Source organism: Phaethon lepturus, unplaced genomic scaffold, assembly GCF_000687285.1.
Source record: "Phaethon lepturus isolate BGI_N335 unplaced genomic scaffold, ASM68728v1 scaffold206, whole genome shotgun sequence".
NCBI classification, from domain to species: domain Eukaryota; kingdom Metazoa; phylum Chordata; class Aves; order Phaethontiformes; family Phaethontidae; genus Phaethon; species Phaethon lepturus.
The window spans coordinates 1-22,011 of record NW_010546719.1 but is presented as its reverse complement, the minus strand read 5'-3'; the positions used below and the strand labels follow the sequence as shown (position 1 = coordinate 22,011).

Here is a 22,011-nt window from a genome sequence, read left to right as displayed (position 1 = left end):
CCAACCAGGCCATTTGCAGCCCAGACACATTGATAGGGCAGATCTTTTGGGGTTCTCTGGGTGCACCAAAATGCTCATACCAATCCCATAACCTTCTCTGTTCATGCGAGGGCTTTTGGGTATGGAGACAATGTGAAAAATGCTTCACCTTTGTGGAGGAGTAGAATAGGGCAGATGAAACAAATCTTGTATTACAGAGTTGGCACTACAGTGAGCTGTTTTACTGTTTACAGCAATTCTGCTTTCTCCATCAGTTAAGCAGAGCAGCAAGTAGTGCTACACGGGACTGACTTACCATATATTGCTGGCATCATATCAGTCATATAGATTTAGGTAATGGAACACTGGGAATCTACCAAGACATCATGTGATTCTTCCACACCCACCAATTCTGAATAAAATAGCAATTAAATGACTGACTTCAAACCACTGTCTTCCAACACTCTTCATTTAGATCCTCATTTTCCAAAGCACAGTATGTGCTGTAACAGCCCCATAAGAAGAGCCGGGGATTTTAATGACAATGGGTGTGTAAGGGAGACATAAAAACAAGAGGTGCTGACACCTGGTCAAAAGTAGGGGTGGCTACCAGATGAAACTAGTTTTGAAGCTCAGAGTGGAGCCCAGTTTTCTGCAGTTGGAGCATTTTATTGCATTTTAAATTCACAGTTAAAAGCTCACTATACCCTGCCTAAACTTCCCCAGCAAGTCATTCAGGAAGTTCGAGATTTCTCACCCTCCTTGAAGCTTTTCATTGCAGCGTTTTTCATGCAGCTGAAAAGCTCAACACACTTCAGGTCAGTAGAGCACAAGCAGCTTATGAGAACTTCAGCAGTATAAGAGTTCAAGGAAAATGCTTTAACAATGCAAATTCTAAAAGCAAAATGACTGCAAAACTCGCAGTATGTTTCATAACCATGATCTGTGGTTACCTCATAAGTGCAACTTATCAAAAACACACCCAGCTAATATAACTATTGTAACAAGCTCCTAAGGTTTAAACACGCACCCCTCAGATTGCGTGAAAGATGGCCTTTAATCAGTGTTTGCAAAAGCCAAAACCACAACGAGCCTCAACTACTCACATCTCGTTTCGTTTGTTGATTCTTCTCCAGGGCTTTCTGCGCTGTAGTGGGATGTGCATAACACAAGTCCTCCTTGTGTGCATCCACAGAATGATTTCGGCATCCGTTTCCAAATGTACTTCCAGCAACAAGTTGCTTACCTGCAAGAAACCGGCATCCGCTGTCTAATCCTCAAAGCTGCCAACAGAGCCAGAAAAAAAGATCACAGGTCTACAAAATGGGATTGAAAGACCTGGGGTTTAATTAGAGAGTTAGATTCAGGGTAAGCATGAGACTAGTCTTCAGATATGTCAAAAGTTGTCAGAAGTAGGAATGAATGGGATGAAATATTCCCATGTTCTGTAGGGGTAGGACAGCCACAGAGAGTCGGAGTTGACATTATGTAAAACTTTAGAAAGGTGACGACAGCAAAACACAAACAAACTGCCTGGGTAAGTAACACCATTGCAGCATCAGAAGGTTTAAAACCAGATTAAACAGAAGTCATGAGTATCTTCGGCAGAATTTATACCATTTTTCCACAGGGAAACGGCCTGATGTCTGAAGTCCTTGCATCTCCTGTGATGCTCTGACAGAGCTGCAATTGCAGTCAGCAAAAACAGTGGATGGATCTGCACAGAGAGGGAAAAAAAAGGGGAAAAATCTGATGTCACAGTTAATGCCATATGCTACCTGACTGAGGTAGCATATATATATAATTCCTCTTCCGAAGGAGAGGAATTATAAATGCTTCTGTGGGATGTGATCAGTGTATTTTGGCGTACCCTTGGTCCTCTAGAATCTTTGATAAGCATGTGACACTTTTTGTACTTCAGTCTCATCTGTCTCATCCCTAAGACAAAATAAAATAGCTACCAAAATAATTAAAATGCATTTTGGTATACCCTCAGTCATGTTACCTGATTATTCAAACACCTTACACAATTATCAGACTTAAATGCTGACCTTTTTGCCCTGAGCTGGCCAAGTATCTACCCTCCTGTCCACCTATGTACTACTTGCTACGGACTTTTTCACGGACAAGGCAGCTAGCTGGGTGTTCCCAACACCTTGCAGATACTACTGCCATCTGGGATCTCTGCTTACACAAGAAACACAGGGAGAAAATTATCTGAAGGAGGATGCTGTAACGTTGTTTGTGGAAAAACACAGTTAAACACAGTAACCCTTGCAGATGTCATGCAGGAGAAGCATATTTTCTGCTGGATTCAGTTCTTCTCACAGTCAACTTCCTTCAACTCCACTCGTTTTGAGGGGTCGATAGTCATCTAGATACAGTGTGTGTATGTTGGGGGAGAATGGGCTGAGAAAATAGATCCATTGTGATTGTTACTAGATGAAAAGTAAAAGCTCGGTGAACAATACGTAGTACTGCAGTGCTTTAACTGCAACCTTGGTATGTGTTAGCAAATAGGCAGTGATGGCACATGTACGGTATGCAGTGTGCTTGTGTGGGGGAAGCGTCAGGTCAGCATTGAGGTTGTCCTTTGTACTACAAAGGAAGAGGATATGTTCAGTCTGGTGTCTGCTCTTATCAGCTGATGGCAGACGGAAGTTCCTACTAGAGGTGCAGAGCTTACTCCTCAGAGGTAAGGAAATACTCTTTGTTGTCCTTAGGAAAGGGAGAGTCACCTAACTCCTTAGATCACTATGGTTTAGCAAACTTTGGCATTCACAGCTGTCAGTCTTACCACTACTTTCTACTTTGAAACCTTCCCTGATTTTCAGTTACTGCTGGAGCACACCAATGCCTCTGTCCTCCTACATCCAAACCCTTGCTACACCTCTTTGGATGATTCCTTTGGTTTCCTTGCACTCAATCCAGTATCATCCTCCTTTTACTTGCTGGCTCTGCTGTAGCATGCAATATTCCCAGAGTAAGCTTCCATTGAATTTTTTACTCCTCCATGTTTATGTAAGCTCAGCTGTGGACACTGATAGAAGGATCATAGCAGTTGCAATCTACCAAGTTCTTAAAACAATTTTTTGCCATCACATTGTAGCAAACAATATGTCCTAGTTCGGTGACTTCTGCTCCGGGCACAAAGCCAGTGCTTCTGGGATAGTAGCATCCAGTAAACTTTTCCCTATTAATACAGTCCCTGAAAAACGAGAAAACCGATACTACTTCAAAATTATAGCCAGCACCTACAGAACTGTGTATTAAACAAAGAAGATACAGAATTTCTCGTTTTGCAGAAAAATGTGTGCAGTTAACCAACTTAGTCCCTTCATATCAGTGAGGTATGTGCTCAGCTGCTTTTGACATATCCCTTAGCGACGCTGAGATAATCTTACTTTTTTTTTAATTCAAATACCTTGTCAAAATCTATTTACTTTTGAATGTGTATTTCTCTGGCTACAAAGCATTTGAGGGCTTGGCTAACAGCCAGACTCAAAGCTCCCCGTAAGTCAGTATGAACCTTTCTATTGAATCTAACGAGATACAAAGGAGCCCCTAAGCAGCGGAAAGGCTCCCTCGCGTAAGCGTTCGTGTCATTTCCGCTGCTCTGACAAAATTCACACATAGGAAATTGCCTCCTGGCTGCCAGACAAGAGTTGCATCAGGACACAGGTGACGTCTGGTTTCAGAGTGCCAGTTTGTAAGCTGTGTGCTGTTAAAATTGCTGTTGTGTTCTGCCGCTGGTGCTGGCTGCTGGGAAGGAGTGAATGAAGCAATCGAGGATGAAAAGGAATAGTGACAAAATTAAAGAGTTGTAACTAAGGGATGTTTTATAGCAGGGAAAGGTTATCAAGGCAAAATGGGTTTCTGGGCCATCCTTTGTAAGGCTGAAATACAATGAAAAATGCCAATAAAAGACAACCTTTGGTTAAGAGGGAGGGAAGAGAAAAAAAAAGCCTGGATTGCAGGCTGGAACTGATGCATTTAAGGGTCAAGGCATGTTTGAATTTGGACCTTATGTTCCCAGGAGAAGATATTCAATGGTTTAGAACTTAGTACAGGAGTCTGAGAAAACGATTGGAAAGAATGCACTTCAAACAGGGATACCGGGGTGTCAACTTCTGTAGGAGACCAAAGAACTGGGAGGAAAGTTATAGAAGAATTACAATGTAATATAAATTAAAACATGAGGGACATCATCTATTCATCAGTAGCAAATAATTATGGCTGCAGTGAAATTTGTTGTAAAGGTAGGAGTTAAATTGCCATGTAATAGAAATGGCACAATTTACTGCTAATACCATCCTTACTTATTATAACAGTGATTTCACATTCTGGACAATTAGATGTGAATGTTTAGTGCAATAAAATTCAGAGGAGATTAAAAGTATATTCTCTGGGATTTTAGACTTTAACGATTCCTTTGAATGATTAGTTTCTTTCCTAAGAACTCAAAATTTAGATCCATGAAACTCTACAAGAAAAATCTCAAATATAGATTCACTTTTTAAAGCTGTCTTATACATTAGAAAAACTACTGGTGCTGTCATACCTGTTTTAGAGCTTCTGTATTTAGTTTTTCCAAGACCTGCGGAATATGCTTCCTGCATTGCCCGTGTACCTCAATCCAGCAGCGTAGCAAAATTTGTGCCAGATTTCTGACCATGCGGCTAATGAAATCAATGAAGCCATCTGTGCTTTAACAAGGCATATCCATAAGAACATCCACATATTAAGTCACAAGTACGAAAATAGAATAGTCATGAACTCCTAATCACAAACACATCACAAACACATCACCTCCCCAGCGGCTACTCAGCACTCCCCATGTTTGCTGTGATGCATTTTCAAGACGGCACAAGGCAGTTTCTGCTGCAAGAAGTCGCTCTTTGCACCTGTGGAACGACACAGGTTGTAGTGCAAACGTCTTCCTTGGTTTGAATATCCATCTTCAGATCCCTAATTCGAAGGAACTAAAGCACAAAATTCTGCCCCTCTCCCCGCGCCAATACTTTGTTGTCACGCTATAGCGGTCCCTCCACAAAATGTTTCTGTGTGTTAGAACACAGCAAGGGACGAATAAGAATGAATAAAACAGAATTTATTCCTAAAACAGTAAGTACAAGTTTTCTGACATCAGTACTCGTGAGAATGGCAAATAACAGGCCTGAATCCCTGTTACACAAAGTATCTGCAGTTCTCACCCGTTTCTCCAAGTTGCATCTCTTGAAAATCAGGCAGCTCTTGCACCACGGTGATTCTGAATCCACTGTCCTCAAGACAGATGTTGGGGTGGTGTTTGATGTAGCTGCTCAGAAAATGGAGAGAATCTCTTTGAGGACGTTGGACACAGCTGTCATGGAGGTTGTTTTAGAAGTTGTTTTATTCCATGGCTATGGAATAAAATAACATGAAAACACTGTCTGCAAATTTCAGTAAGGATTTATGTGAACTTGGTAGAACCAACAACTTCTACAAATTCCTTCCTATCAAGATGGGGCTGTAACTTTAAACACACTTATGTATGAGACATACTTAAGATTTAGAAAAGTCCAGCAAAAGGGCCAAATTCTGCCAGTGAATGCACATACATGAAACTCCCCTGGAAACCAGAGCGATGCACTAGAACACTGAAAAGCAAAATTTGGTTCTTAATGTGTCCCTGAAGACTGTAATTATATTTCCAATTGTACTAGTAACATTAATTGAATGTTTAGCTGAAATCAAGCCCATTACAAGTTAAATACAGTACCTAGTCTATTAGGATGGTGTTTATAATTATAGTCATAAAGCACTTGTAAAACATCTTCATTGCAGCAAATAGGTGGAAGTTGGGGTGTAGTGGCTGCTCTGCACCTCAGTTCATTCAACCTCACACATCTTTGTGTCTGAGCAGCACTGTAGACTACGGTCACATACACCACTGAATTGTCTCCATAGCTAGTGCCAACGTTGCCGAATTTTAGAGGGACATGGCCTGCAACGGTTAGAAGAAAAATATAATATTGCACACAAATTGTTACACAAGGTTTTTTCCAGTGCAGCTGGACCTTACTAAACATCCCTAAATCTAGAAACACACAGTAAAGATGTACACTCTTATGCAAATATACCTGGTTATTGGCCAGCTTATTGGCCTGATAATACAATTTTAGCAATAAATCAGCCTTTGACAAGGCCTAAGAGACTACAGTCCCCCAGCTCTCTCAAAGCATCATTATAGAAAATGCCAAATCTGCTTTTGGTGTTGCCCAAAGTCTTTCTGTCTTAAACTCCAACAGATGCCCTACTCAGCCTACTCACAGCTACACCAACTTTAGTGGATGTAGAGTAATCCCCAGAAGTGGACTTCTACCTTGGGCACATACGGAGGCCCCCCTAGAAGTACATAAGTGAAATAAAAATGTAGCAGCCTCTTGCCGAAGAGTTGTGTGTGCTGCAAGCCCTTGGCAAAGACTCTAGGTGTCCACACATCTAAAAGGTTGAAGAAATCTGATAAGGAGCACATATGGTTGATGTCACTTTTGCTCAGTTATGCGAATGAAGGAGTATCCAAATACAAGTATAAGCACTTGGCCTTTCATTCAAAATAAATTTGATTTCTTTTTATAGTCATCTTCATAAAAATAGTAACACCCAAGCCCAAAAATTAGTTTTATAGTATTTTATTTGACATGGTTGAAGACACAAGAACACTCAAGATACAATCCAGACAGTTGTGAACAGCTCCAAACATCAGTGAAATCTGAATTTATCTTGCACAGAGGTGAACAAGACCACAATGGTTGGTTTTATAATATAGTTTAAGAATATTTCAAGCAGGTGAGTACTGTGACATTACGCCCAACAACTTTTATACTATTCATCTGCATTAAGCCACTTCATATCATAAATATGCAGCTTATCTTGGCGATTAAATCTCTGCAATATATAATTAGCCTTCTCATAATAATGCATTAAAACTCCTGTATATAAATACTGGTATATTCATACCAATGGAAACTGTCCTAACCATCACTGCACATTTATCATATTCTAGCACAATTCATCATTCTATCACAATTAGCTGCTAACTTTCAGCCTAGAGTTAAGTAACGTGGACCCAAACTTGCAAGTTGCTGCTTAGAGCAAAACTTCTGCCAAGGCATTCTGCTTTCCCTAAGGAGAGCAGGCCTTGTCTTTTCTACAGCAAGTTGCACAATGTCATCTGAAACCCCTAACAAAAAAATACTCTGCAGGCACTCTCCTGCAAAAGTATCAGAACTACTATTCTAAAAATTACTCATTTCCTAATAAATTTCGTATTAATTTTACAGCCTAATATCCTTTATCAAAATGGGCATCCACATGCCACTTACAATGTAAAGTTGTTTAACCAGGTTATAGACTACAGACCACAGCATAATATTCTACTTACAATTCTAATTCCTTAGAGACACAAGCTAATTTTCCATTCTTAGATTTAAAGAGGACAACAAGGACAGCTGGGATTTTGTTCAGTAGTTCAGTGCTCTGCAAAGATAAGCTTGATAGTGCTCTCAGCAGCCTGAATGAGGAAGTGCAAAAATATGCAAACCACATTTTACCGTTACAGTAAAGTCATTTCAGCGACAAACCCCTGCTTGGATCCATATGGAGTCTTACAAAAGGTGAATAAGAAAGGGCAGAGAATAGCTACCGTGCAGGAAACTATGCTTCAGAACCAGAAACTGCCCTTAGCATTCCCTGCAGACAGACTGAAAACAGCACAAAACTCACGGGCCACCTGATCTTGCAGTTCGCTTGCTCTTCAGCGGAGAGAGGGGGTGGCTGCAGCCATTTATTAGACCAAATTCTGTGTTAGCCTAAGGCCACCAGAAACAAATCTGTGCAGAACTGGACCAAGTCAGTTTAACATAGGATGCAGACACTGAAGCCTACTTTTCGTTAAGAATTTTGTCTTTTGGTAGGTGGTACTGGTAGACAGAGACTAGGTCTTACCTACAGCTACAATAAATGAGCGTTGCCTGTCTTTGGAAGGTAGTTTTGTGTTTCCTTTTTTTTTTCTTTAAAACTAGAGAAGATCCTTAATAAAACCCCAAAACCTAGTGAAGAAAGCTGTATAACCAGATCATACAATCTAATTTTAAACTTGGTTTTACAGGAGGATTTATCCATTATTATGATGAACTGCTGGAGATGGAATGGCCACCATCTGAAACAAAGAAATTAAAATCCCAGCAACATACTAGTGCATCTGTGTGATGTGCTTAACTGGTATGACTTGCATTGCAGGAAGAATGTTGTATTCTCTGACACACCAACATTTCTTTCCTATTATTATAAGATCAGCATTTTACATTTCATATCTTACCATCTTTAAAGGCCTATAATTACAGAAGCTGATTGAGAAACTATGTTATTTAAAATTAACAGCTGAATGAAATCAACAGAGGCAAGGAGCATTTTTATACAAGAAAATAGCACTGTAGAAAGAAAGAGTCTGTACAATATTTAAATATTGTATATACATAAAATTATATTGTTCATAACTCATCTTAAAGTTTCTCTTGTTTGTAAACCATGGAAAGCAACACACAAAAAAATCCCAGTACTTAGCTTTTAAAGCATTTTGCAGGCAGCAGGAAACTGAATGCTAGCAAGCACACTTTGTAATTATAGAAAGTATCCAGCCGGATACTGTGACTAGCATTCTCCATAGTCTTTTTTTTTTTTTTTTTTTTTTTTAAAGCTGAATGCAGAATGGATTTCACATTCAACTAGGGAATTCTGCAGAAGACACAGAAAACTCAATGCAAAATGCAGCAGACAAGTTCTGCAGCTCTTTACTGTGGAAAAACTCCAGGCTAAACACAGAAAGCTTAAGTGCAGGATTGGAACATAAATTAGTGAAATAATTGATAAAGCTTTCATTTCCCAAAGTGTCAGTAATGGATTTAACTCATGCCCAACTCACTAGAAATGAAGGTTTGGTTTAACAATTCACACTGAAAAGTTTCAAAAATGTAATGAATTCCAGCAGGTAATCAGGCAGCTCTGTATAAAAGGTCTGAAAGTGTCAGCGTTTTAGGGTGATTCTAAGGTTAGTATCAGTCTGCCAATTTGGAGTGGGATTTGGATTTGAATCTGAAGCTGTCAGTTCACGGCAGATATAGATTGCAGGTTTCAGAAGTTAACAACCTGTAGAATTTTGCAAAATAAAAACCGTTCCAGTCACAGAAGAAATTTTCGAGGTGAACGTGCTCAAGAAAACATTTCCAGAAAGTTATTATTTGGAAAACAAAATGTTACTGTGACCATCATTGTATTTAACCTGCGTTAGAGTTGTGTGCTCATAGCCATGTATGATAGGAATGCTTTATTTAATGCTAATTGTAGTTTCATTCTCTCGGCTTCTGCCTTCCACTTTACTGGCCATTCAACTCAACCCAGAAATGTATTTTCCTGAATTAAAATGTTTGCTACTCAAAATATAATACAGTGCTTTTGATCTGGTCATTTTCTCTCTTTTAAGTTGTTTAAATCTTCCTGGACAGCCATCATCTAATTGTACTTCCAAATCTTAACACAGGGATTAACAAGAGAAGAAATATAATCACTTGGAGAAGTCCTTGATAAACCAGATGGGTCAGAGAGACCTTGACAAGGCTGGAGAAATGTGCAGACAGGAACCTCATAGAGTTCAACAATGGGAAGCACAAAGTCCTGAACCTGGGGGGGAATAGCCCGATGCACCACTATACGCTGCAGGCCAACTGCCTTGGAAGAAGCTTGGCAGAAAAAGACCTTGAGGTCTTGGCAGACACAAAGTTAAGCGTGATCCAGCAATTTGCCCTTGCAAGAAGGAATGCTGACAGCCTCCTGGGGTGCATTAGGAAGAATGTTGTCAAGGCGGTCAAGGAAAGTGATTATTCGCCTTTATTCAGCCCTTGTGAGACACATCTAGAGTGCTGGGTCCAGTTGTGTGCTTCTCAGTACAAGAGAGACACGGACATACAGAACCGAATCCAGCAAAGGGTCATAAAGATGATTAAGGGATTGGAATATCTGTCATGTGAGGAGAGTGAGAGAGCTGAGACTGTTTAGACTCGAGAAGGCTCAGGGGATGCTAGGAATGTGTATGAGTGCCTGATAGAAGACAGTAAAGAAGATTGAGCCAGATGTCTCAGAGGTATCCAGTGAAGGAACAAGAGGCAATGGTCAAATTGAAACTCAGGAAATCCCTTTTAAACGTAAGAAAAAACCTTTTTTTCAGTGAGGGTTGTCAAATACTGGAACAGGTTTCCCAGAGAAGTTTATGCATCTCCATCTTTGGAGATATTCAAAACTGGACAGAGGATCCTGCTCTAGCTGACACTGCTTAGAGCTGAGAGGTTGGACCGGATGTTGCCTCCAACCTCAACTATTCTGTGATTCTAAGATTTCAGATGAAGACTAATAAAAATAAGTTTATTAGAAGACCCAAAAAGAGAAATAGCTTTGTTCTTAGTAGTTTTCCAAAGTATAGTGAGGGTAATGCTACCTATTTAATCCAACAGCTAGTTCTGAGAGCTTTGACAATAAAGGCCTTGTTTTCAAACTGGAGCAATCAATATTAGGCTCCTAAACTATATATATATATATATATATATGTACTTCCTAAATCTAATTTTAAGGATTTCTAAGGATTTTCTTTTCAAGGGGATCTCAGAATTTAAGAAACTCAGTTCCCATTTCTTTAAGTCATTGATTTTCAGCACTTAAAATTTTGAAAGCACAGGGCAAAATCAAAAGAACAAAATACTTTTACTAATTTGTTCCCATTGCCAGAGGATGGTGCTGTTTAAACAGATATCCCACACAGATACAGCCCCTACAACCACCAACGTGGTTAGTGGGGTTTTCTTGGGAAGAAGAGGAAGAAGAACAAGAACAAGGCAAAAAGATTACAATTTTAGATCTTTTTAACTAATCTTCAGGACTTAACAATAATCAGTATTTATTTAATAAAGCTAGATCTTTAAGCATGCTTGAGTAACTTGGGAACTTTTACTACCTCTGGAACTTTTGCTTCCCAAACTTTTTAAGCATCTTTCAAAATCCAGTCTTTGGTCCTCAAAGGGCACAAACATGACATACCCCACCTTACCAGCTGTTCTCATATAGCCTGCTGAAATTCAAGTTGATTACGTGATACATGAAAGTCAAAAAATGGAACAGTAGAAGATCAGTCTCACAAACAGGCTGCGGTGGGGAAAATGGGCTGTTAATAGTTTAAGAAATCAATACCAACTTTGACACTCTTAGAGGTGGCAACATCAATAGCCATGGCTTTGATTTCAGTGTCCCCAAACTGCATAAGTGTTTTGATCTCCCGCCGATTTGGCACTAAAGCATCAGTTCCTGTGAGATCCAAGCGAAGGGTGCCACACTTTTTCACTCCGGATTCGGTGATGAAGCTGACATTATCTTGTTCTGAGCTATAGATATTGATCACTATTACTAACTGAGAAGGTTTGGCAGGTGTGTAACTGCGTGTCACAGTTTCTCCAAGGGCTACAGATTGGTCGGCTGAGATAAATTTGTCAAAGACATCAGTGCACCAGCGTGTGCCATCTTTGATTAGAAGCTTCTCAGGTGGATGCTTCCCTTCCACAAACCGATTGAGCACACCCACACCATAAGTGAGAGGTGAGCGCCGCACTTTGATGACAGCAGGGTCTAGACCAAAAAGAACAGCTCCTTTGAGGATAGTGAGCCCCACATCCTGAGGAATGATGACCCGACATCTCGAACCAAAAGCACTCTGGACAGCTTGCTGGAGTAAAGGGGATTCAGCGAAGCCACCCACCAGGAACAGAAACTTGACATTGGTCACTTCTGGCTTATCAAACACATCACCTAAACAGAAACAGAGTCCATTCAATAGGGAAAAATCCACTGTGACAAGGCAATGCAGGTTGAACTCCTAATGTCTGAGTGCACTGAAGTCCCATGCACATGCACAAGATCTGAAACTGCCACATCTATGCCCACGTTGCCACTCTCAGCACGTAGTAGTTCCACTTCCGTAGTCTCTTCTATACTCTATTTCACTGAGAATGGAACTTACCTCAAAGCATAAAATATTTCTGAAGTGGTATTTACTGGTAGAAACTAAATAAAAATTCTGTTTTAAAGGGAGAGACAGGTTCCTTGCAAAGAAATCCTACCAGTCCCATTATGGGAAGTAGGGAAACAGACATCATCTTGCCGCTTCAAGTATCACTGAGATATTCCCAAACCCAACCGATTCACATACGCGTTACTGCATTCCAGATAAGTCACCCCATTTTAAATTCACTTATTATTTCTGACCCTAACATCCTAACCACAATAAGTACCATCTGCAAAATAATACTTCCTTACATTTTTACAGATGTTCCTTCTTAGCTTAAGCCATATCCCTTACTTTCAAGAAAATCATGCCGTTCAGTCGTAAGCTCACCCTTAGTTCAAATAACTAAGGCAGCATGACCAAGTTATCTGTCACAACTATTGTAATTCTAGGTCTCTCCCCTCCGCTCACATATAAACTGTTCTGTACTAGCTGTCTTACTAAGTTGCAGCCTCTGAAATTTACCTAATAATTCCTCACATATAGTGAGCAAAGCTGGATATTCCATTCCAAATACGATTGAATCAGTGCTTTGTAAGGTGTAGAACAGCAATACTTTGCTCAGTACATATATTATACTCTACTTGATACAAATCCAATCTTCCACCAGGAAGACTTTAAATAATAAATTTCCCAATAAGCCTATGTCACTTTCCATTACTGGATAAATAAATTCAGTGCTGCTTAAGCCATGGCTGGAAGTACTTCTACGATGATGCATCATTTATTATTTGTGGTTTAGAGACGTCAGTAATTTGGATGGTCATGAACAAATGTGACCTTCCGCTGAGGACAAATTAACTAGATGTCTTAATAGCAAGAATAATCAGAAACTAGTTACATGTCTAACATTATTTAGTAGTTTCCTGAAACAGGAAAAAGAAAAGCAGGATCTGGGTTAGTCAGTACATTTCAGCCTTCTGAATGCTTGCAGCCCTGGAAGTAGAGAATAATTGAAGCTTAGGCAGTAACAGGACTGAATCAGACTCAATAACTAGTACTAGAACTAGGTAGGAATACATGTTAAGGTGATGTTCCTTACTTTTATTATTTTCCTAACTAGCTCGTAGAGAACTGCAAGTTTCACAACTAAATTCCTTGCCTGCATTTGGTGCATATTGGTTTGAAACAGGTAAGCAAAGCTTCAGTTTCAGCTCAGACAGAAAGTGGAATTACACACAGATACATACTAAGGTGCTGAACAATCTGGTCGATTGTAGGTTTGAAAAGAGCATTCATTGCATCTGGGCTCATTCTCAGCATTCCCTGGGAGGACCACTTCACAAAGTCCACACTGGAAAAGAACAGTTAGAAAGTACATTAAAAGATTACAGCTGAGCTGTAAGAAACAGCCAAGCACTCATAAGACACACCAAATAAGTAAATGAATGAGTTTATGGAATCTGCATGCATTTTGCTTGGAAGAAAGTGCCTCACCTCACCCTAGCCCCATACCAACTGCAGCAATGTAAAATTTCAAGGGAGAATTGTTATTTTTGCTTGTCTAATTGTTGTTTTCTTTGCCTGATTGCCCTCTGTAGAATTACCAATGCTCAGCTGCTCCCTGAAACAGCTGGCAGTCAATCCAGTGCTTGCTCGTCTGAAACAGCACTGATTCATCCCCAGAAGGGCAACATTTAGATTATAGCAGTAGCAGGCCAAAGACACGGGAAACACACAAGGAAAACAAGCAAGTATGGGAAGCCTCAGGAAGCAGAAGGGAGCACAGCATTTTTAATGAGGCATAACATTTGTTAAGTGAATACAGGCATTATGTTGTTCCATCATGGATACAAATCCATATACAGCTCAGTAATCTCCTCCTCATTCATGCACATTATATGTCACCTTTATACTCTTTCTATCCCGTTATCCAATTAATTTCAGTTTATTTGAAGGGAACATTTAGCATTCCCTCTGAGAGCCACCATTAAGACTATTATAAGAAGGAGATGGTCTTGTGAGGGGGAATATTTCTATAAATTTTTAATGATTTCAGAACCTCAGTGTCATTTAGGAAGTATCTCTTGAGCTTGATTCCAAGTCATTTAGGCTTAAAGTACATTTACCAATAACTTTCGGAAGAGATGCAGGAGTTTCAGCCTGCACACTACAGTCAACATTCACTGGATTAAAAATATGCAGAAAGAAGCTAAGATGCAGGTACTAAATATCACGTCTTCTGCTCTCAGGTCCCAAGCGTTCTGGCCCAGATTTGCAGGCTCTCTTGTTCATTCTCTTTTATGCCATTAACTTCTAGGTCTCCTAGATAATTTCAAAAGATGCAAAATGCCCACTTCTACTTTCTCCTCATTTCCTTTTCTAGAGCAGCCTGTGATCTTGTCATTTAGGGTGCCTTCTTGATATTGAAAATCATGAATTAAAATCTCTGGAGGGGATTATGTCTCCCCACTTACCGAGCATATTATCTAACTGGTAAAAGTTTAGAAGAAAAGAAAGCCTGCCATCACTTCAAAAGAAGAATGCTTTCTCCTTGCAGATCTCTCTGCAGTAGTATATGTTTTCACCAGTGACCTGGTATCATCAAAAACTTTCCTCAAGCCATGAATGTATTTACACATCTCACTCAAGATCTTGGATTTGTTCCAGGGCCCAGGCCTCTAAAAATTAAGGTTCTAGGTAAATAACCTTTAGACATCAAACTCTGTACCTGATCTGATGTTCCTAATTAACACGTAAGGGACTCATATGGTCAAATTCAGGGAGGTGATGCAGTGGTGGCCTAACAAAAGTTATAGAAAGCAATGCTAGGAGAGTGCAAGTCTTGTATAGAAAAGCTTTTGCAAGAGATTGATCAGAACTTTTCATTCTGGAAACTCCACTTCAGGCAATCTCATTTTCTCATCCTTATATTACATTTTTACATTATTATCTTTCAGTCTACATGTAATTAGGATATTTTAATTATTTGTCTTTGCTACCAGTAGTTAATTCTGCATCCATTTGGGTTCAGTCATCTACTCACTTGCTTTTCCTCAAGGCATGTTCTACACTGTGACCCCGAAACTTCTTGTAATAGTCAATAAAGGAGAAAGGCAGAGTGATGTTTAGTGGATTGGTCCTGTCTGGAGCTGCTGCCCGTTTACGAGACTCAAATGCTATCATGAGATCTACCCAGGCAGCAGGACGCTTGATTTTAAATTGATCAATAAAATCTTCTCCAAATATTTTACACAGGAGCTTTTCAAATTCATAGTCCACACCTAGAGAACCATATGGCCCACCTGTATTACAAACAAAACACAGCTTTAGTATTCTGAACAGCTTGTTAGGTTTCAAGTCGAGCAAATACACATCAGATCGACACTACTAGGACTGTCATGGGAGAAGGTCTACAGAATGAGATATCTTTCCTAAATATAACAGTTATTCTAGTACAGAACATAATCTACCTTTGCCTCACTTTTACTCCTATACCATCAGCCACTGTAACACTAAAAAACAGAAACATTTTTATTAGAAGCAGAGGAAACTGCCTCCTTATCCACACATGAGAAGGTGTAGGTTGGACTCATATTTGGGAGTAGACAGACTTGATGTATGCTATCCTATGCTCTTACTAGGTTGTTTCCTGAGGTAGTCTTACAGACACTAAGACTGAGAAGGCTCAGTGATGAACCATACAGATAAAGATTAACTTGGTATAGAGACACAGCAACAGATAACAGGATAACTCATGAGCTTAACAGGACAAAGGGGATCTGGAGTTCAGGAAGGGAACAACATTCAAGGAATTGCACTTTGTATCTTTGTTGGGGACTGATCATTGTGCATTTTATCCAGATGATAGTAGACCCTCCTTGTTACATGCCCTGTGAAACTACTGGAATACATAAGAGTTCCCTTAAATCTAGGGAAACGTCTGTTCTGCCAATAGTCACTTTACAAGGATCTTGTTGTGACACCCAGCTATTCACATCTCCACAGTACATCTCTGAATACCTGGACAGAGCAGCAATACACAGGTGACCTCTCAAAGGACAGGAAGATGAGGACTGTACTAGCAGAAGTCAGATCAGGACCATGGCAGGAGGTCATGGTCTGAACGGGAGTGAATAACACAGGAGATGGCAGTTTCTTACTCTCCCAATGTGAGGTTTACCATCCAAAAGCATCAGAAGCATTAAGTGATTTACCCACATCTGCTCACCAGCAGCTAGGTTATACTAATTTTGAATGCTGGTCTTATTTCAGGAAGAACTGTTAATGAAATGTAGTGAATAATAAAGGCAGACATTTCCTTCACTGACAAGTCAAAATATTACATAAATAAAGCAAGGAGTGGAAGTGACATCACCTGTTGCCTTATACAGCTCCTTAAGATGTCCTTCAGGGAGCCTGATCTGATGGACAGTCATATCAACTGTTCCTCCTCCACTGTCAACAACGATGTAACGGTCACCTAGTTTGCCAAAGGAATAGGCAAATGGTATTTACATTAGCGTTATCACAACAGTATATTGCAATGACAGCTTCTCAGGGGCATTATCACCATGAGAGATAATGACTTACAGAAAGGCATGAATGTCTGTGCTGAAGACTTGATCTTTATTAGTAATTATAATGCAATGATTGATAACAATATGGAACTCAGATTTCAAAAGCTATTGATTTTGCACAGATGAAAAGTAGATTAGTGGAATTGCTCATGCTGCTGGTGTACATTCTAGTGGACTACCAAATTAATGCTATGGCATGTTTACAAAGCCTATTCTGAGGAAAAGATTCTGGTTGCATTTTAAAACCTAGATTCCTTTCTACCATTTCCTTAATAAACCATATTTTGCTAGAGCATACAGAATTGCAGTTCAGCCTTAGTAACTAAGAGCAGCACATGAACTTGTATTTTTTTTCTTTTCCTATTTATAATCACTGTGAGAACAAAGCCATGCACAGCACATTTGTGGGAAACACAATTATTTGCCCGCAATATGAAACCAATGAGAGCAAAGTTTATTCAAGAAAGGACACTACCTTCCTCCAGTTCGGACCAGATCTCTCCTATGACATTTTCCACCAAAAAAGTACGACTCTGTCGATGACGACGGACGTGTTCCTTAGCTAGTCATTGACAGAGAAAAAATTACTGAGTATAAGAAAGCATGAAGAAGTTGTTATCATAAGCTGCAGGATACAAGTGCAAGCAGGCTGACAGATCTATAGGTATCACTTCTTAACAAAGCAAACGAACAGAAATTATTGCATTAGAATCAGCAGTATTATAACGTTGATCCTAGAAAGAAGGAAAAAAAGGAAAAATGTTTTTCAGCTGCACTGATCTTCCTTGATATCAACTGGATTAAAACCAATAACCTAATACAAAAGCTATAAATAGGCCTGATTAATTTTTTTTTTTCATGTTCTGGTTTTATAAAGCACTGCCTGGAACCGGGGGGGCTCGCAGCCAGCCGTGCTCGGTGCAGCCTCTGCCGGCAGGCGGCATCCCCAGCCTGCTGCCAGACCCATCTGCACTGCCTGGGGCCTGGAGACAATCCCCACAGGTCCAAAAGCCACTGCAGATTTTGGGTTCTCAGGCAAAGACACCTCCCAAGCCTTTCAGGATGTTGGTCTGTCTCCAAATAAGCAGCCAAAAGCACTGTTTCTCAGATTTAGAACTTCTTAAGGCTACAGTGATCACGAAGTCTGACCCTCATAATATTTTAAATATATATCCATTAAAAATTAAGCATAATCTAGCAATCCTATTATAACAATCAGTTAACTTACAAGACTTAATTGCTACTTAGACATTTAAAAGAAGCAGAACAGTCTGTGAAGAGAAAGCAGAGTAGTGACAGCCTTTCCTATTATGCTTCTGAATCAACCTCTACAACTGAATGATCAAAAAAATCATTCCCTGTGTAACCTCCACTCACCTTTAAAGGCACTTCTATAAAACACTAGAGAAGTAGAGAGGCATCCTGTCATGCATGAAAATACCATTCTTTCTGAAAATATCAGCATGCATATCACAGAATGCATTTTGCTTCTCGTTTCTGTAGTGCCTATCATCAGAAAAAGACCAGCGGCTCCACTTGCACCCGCACCCTCCCCATAAAGACCCTGTGATGCAGACAAGCTGCATTAGCCTTGCTGCGCCGACTTAGCAGCACAGAGCGAGAGCTTAAACGATGAAGCATACAATGACAGAACAAGCACTAGGTCCAAACAAGGGCCTGACACAGAACCCACAGAAGTCAATGGGAGTCTTTTCATTCACTTCTGTGGGCTGGAAGTGAACACAAAAGCCAGTCTTTAACTACGACTGAAGTAAGGTTATCCTGGCTACTATGAACAGTAAAATTTTTGTTTTGACTCTACAGCAATAATATGGTCCTTGGAGTGCTTCTCTCTGTTTATATTTAAAGGGTTTTCCTCCTTAATCTGTTCTCAGCTTGTCTTGGGTGCCTGCCATGACTTTATGAAATTTTAATTCTAACTTCAAATTAATTCACTCCAAACTTTGTTTTCATTAGTTTTGACATGAAACTTTTCTCATCCCCAATACCTTTCACCATACAAAGTCGAGAAGGAGAATGGGACCCTCCCATCCAAGAGAAAACCCATTAGCAGAAATCCATGAGCTGCCAGATTCTGCTCAGCTTCAAAACCTTAACCAGAGAAACTCTTTTATTTTATTATTTCCCCAGAGGCAAACCACTGTGTAGCCTGAAAGTGAGTTCATATAACATCGCATGGAACTGGAATGGTTCAGGACATGAACAAGGGGCCAGAAGCTGAGGGGCCCCTGAAGGGACTGTGTCCTGAAAACAGCTTGTGTCCTGCGCTCTGCATGGGCCTCCGTAACACTGAACACAACTGACAAGTGCTGGCGAGGAGCGGCATGGGTTTGAGAGAATGATGTGGTGACTCTGCCTAACTAAAAAAAAATACCCTCCAGCAAGTACAGGAATAGCTTTACTAACTTAATCTTCCATTTGCCTGGAAGTGACCTAGTAAATGTGATAAAATACAAATTCTTCTGAAAAAATTCCTTCTGGGATCGATTGGCACACTACCACCTATATGGGCAACTGTTACAATTCACACAGACGGGAAATCTGTGCATTATACAGCAATCGCATCTCACCTGCTGCTTTGTTCTCCTTTTTTTTTTTCCTCTCCTAATTTCCTCCAATCTCAGGTAGGATACCAAGCTGAAAAATCTTTGGTGATGAAGGATCATTTGTCAAATGACCTACACTGTGGTCCAATCTGTCCCTCATTGTAAGTCAATCTTCAAACATTGATATGAGCAACAGACCCCAGGTCGATAAATCAGAAGTGCCGTATCTAGTCATTCTTCTACAAGCAGATAAATTTATTGCTATATTCCAATACCATGTGTTCCCCTGAGTGTTGAAAGTAATTAATTTTATTTCCTAAAGATGCCATCAAAAAAGTGTCTGCCACTTTTATTTATTAGTCTGGAACACCTCAGACTAATAGTCTCATTAGAGATGCAATTATTTAAAACTGCTTCAGTAATGCAGCTAGTCGAATACATAATTGTTCCCAACAAATTAAATTAAAAAAAATTATCCCACATGAAGTATTGATTTTAATTAAGTCAGAAAAGTACTGTTGTGAAAATACTAAGAGACTCCCACAACATGCCAATTAAGGCAAGGCAGTGAAGCTACCTGCACGATAAAATTCAGCTGCATGCAAACATGTCTGCTGGATCAACGCCTAAACTAGTCTAATTGCAGTAAAGCGTGAAACAGTTCATAAAGGCAAACTGATGTTAGCCTGAAACATTTCAAGAGAGCAAAGACAATGAGAAATGGTAAGAAAACAGCCCTCATGGAGAAAGTAAACCTAGACATAAGAATCTAAAGAAGTGAGTTAATAGAAGAAGTACCCTGTGTAAATCCAGTTCCAATAGTGTCACTTGGGCTATAACCATTGACAGGCGCCCTGCTACTCAGGTCTATCATCTGGTGCAGGCGCAGCTTTCGGCAGTAGATAGAGGCAGCCTCGGGTTCCAGGGCAATGATCAACTGCTCGGGATTTTCAGGAGATGCCAGTCCTGCCTGCGAGAGAGAATCGATCAGAGAAGTGGGGTGGGAAACACAGCATCCTAGCAGACCCTTTTCAGCAAGTGAACAAGCCTTTCCCCAGCTCGTGGTTTCGGTTAGGTCAGCCCTCCGAGTCCAGCAAGCAAAGGGGCTGCTGCCACCGGCTAAAGAACTTGATCAGGGAATCGTCCTGCCCACAATGTATAGCACAACTTCACAGGCTGTAACAGGGAAGTATGCATGCACTTACCATGCTAAGGTTCTAACCAAGCAGCTGGGTACTTGACAGGTGGAGAAAGGACGAAAGTCATTTTGAAACCTGTAATGAATGGCCTAAAACCCAAACTCCTAATTAACCCATGAATCTGCCTCCCTAAGAGGGGCCCTCAGCGTTCTTTAAGAAATGAAGGAATACCTTTGGCCTCTCCTCCCCACAACAATATTTTAAGCATGCCTTTCCTTACATCCCAGATATACAGTCCTTGCCGAAATGGACTCCCTGCACTGTGTAGCTTACTAGGAATATACGATACACTTTGCCAGTAATGCATCTTCTGACTTAAACCCAACATTTTCTATTTCAAAATGCATTGCTTTTAAGCACATACACTTTCATAACATCTTCAAAATGCCCAGTATATTCAAGGATTTAAAAAATAATAGGGCAGGTTCCCTAAAATGTAATGAGAACAAGCCTAAAAATAATCCCACATAAATTCAACATTTGCCATTCTTTCTATTTTCTTCCTGGATTTTCAGCCTGCAGACACGTAGACTTTCAAGAAGCCACAAGTTCTCATGTAATCAAATCACTCTCAGAGCTGAGCTTAGGGAAAAATATCAGAAAGCAATTGACAAAATTGTGTTTTCATTTCTTTCCTCCTGTACTTCTCCCTACTGTACAATTTTCTGTTAAAATAGGTAACAATACCTTTCCACTCTTTCTGCCCAACATTTGGTTTACCTGCTATTGTTTTTCAATTAAGTGCCTCAGTACTAAAGCATGCTAGCAAACAAATACATGAATGAACATTTTGCTGCTTCCATGGTCAGTTAGGGCAAACCTTCACTTCAATTCATAACACACACACTGTGGTGGCTCCAGAGCATCCCCGAAAGAAGGCAGACTCACATGGAAAGACTGCGGACCTGGACTGGAATTTGGCTTCCTTCACACAGCTACATTGTGGGCTGTGGGAACTGCTGGCTAGTTTACACCTGCAGCTAGAAACTCAAAGTAAAGCTTGTTCAAAAAGCAATTCTGGGGTAAAACTTAGAGACATAAAATTGTCTTTCACACTGACTCATTTTGCCCTCTCCATCTTAATAAATAAGATAAATAGATTTTTATAGAAAGCATCTTCCTCATTGTTGATAACAAAAACAACAACAAATAAATTCCAAAATAAGAAAGTAAGGGTTAAACTAGTTATGGTTGCTCATTATTTTAAAAACACACCTCATGACTGGGATTATGGTCACTTTAAATCCTTTACTGCTGCTGGGCAAAACCTTCTGCTTCAGTTACATGCACTGGCCTCAACAGTGTGATCTCAAATTAGTGGAACTGTCTGGGAAGGAGCATACTGCTCTGCTTCAGTTACATGCACTGGCCTCAACAGCGTGATCTCAAATTAGTGGAATTGTCTGGGAAGGAGCATACTGTGCAAATATCGCAGAATATCAAACCTTTCCAGCTATGTGGTAACACATATTGAAAAAATATTATATTGAAAAGAATGTTTGCAACCAAACTTTCAAAATTTGGAAAATGCAGATTTTTACAGCAGCCAGAGTAACCCTAAAAGATATAAATAGACTATCACAGAATCACTAGGTTGGAAA

The 22,011-nt window shown here is 40.0% G+C and overlaps 1 protein-coding gene across 1 annotated transcript; it reads right to left on the bottom strand.

Moving 5' to 3' along the window:
* Positions 1-11,218: 11,218 nt before the first annotated feature.
* Positions 11,219-20,181, bottom strand: HSPA12A (heat shock 70kDa protein 12A; the record flags this gene model as incomplete). Its single annotated transcript, XM_010289381.1, has 6 exons — positions 11,219-11,868; positions 13,315-13,418; positions 15,111-15,369; positions 16,443-16,547; positions 17,120-17,206; positions 20,010-20,181. Coding segments are annotated over 6 exons (1,362 nt in total), but the record flags the coding sequence as incomplete, so codon positions are not given.
* Between the last annotated feature and the right edge of the window lie 1,830 nt (positions 20,182-22,011).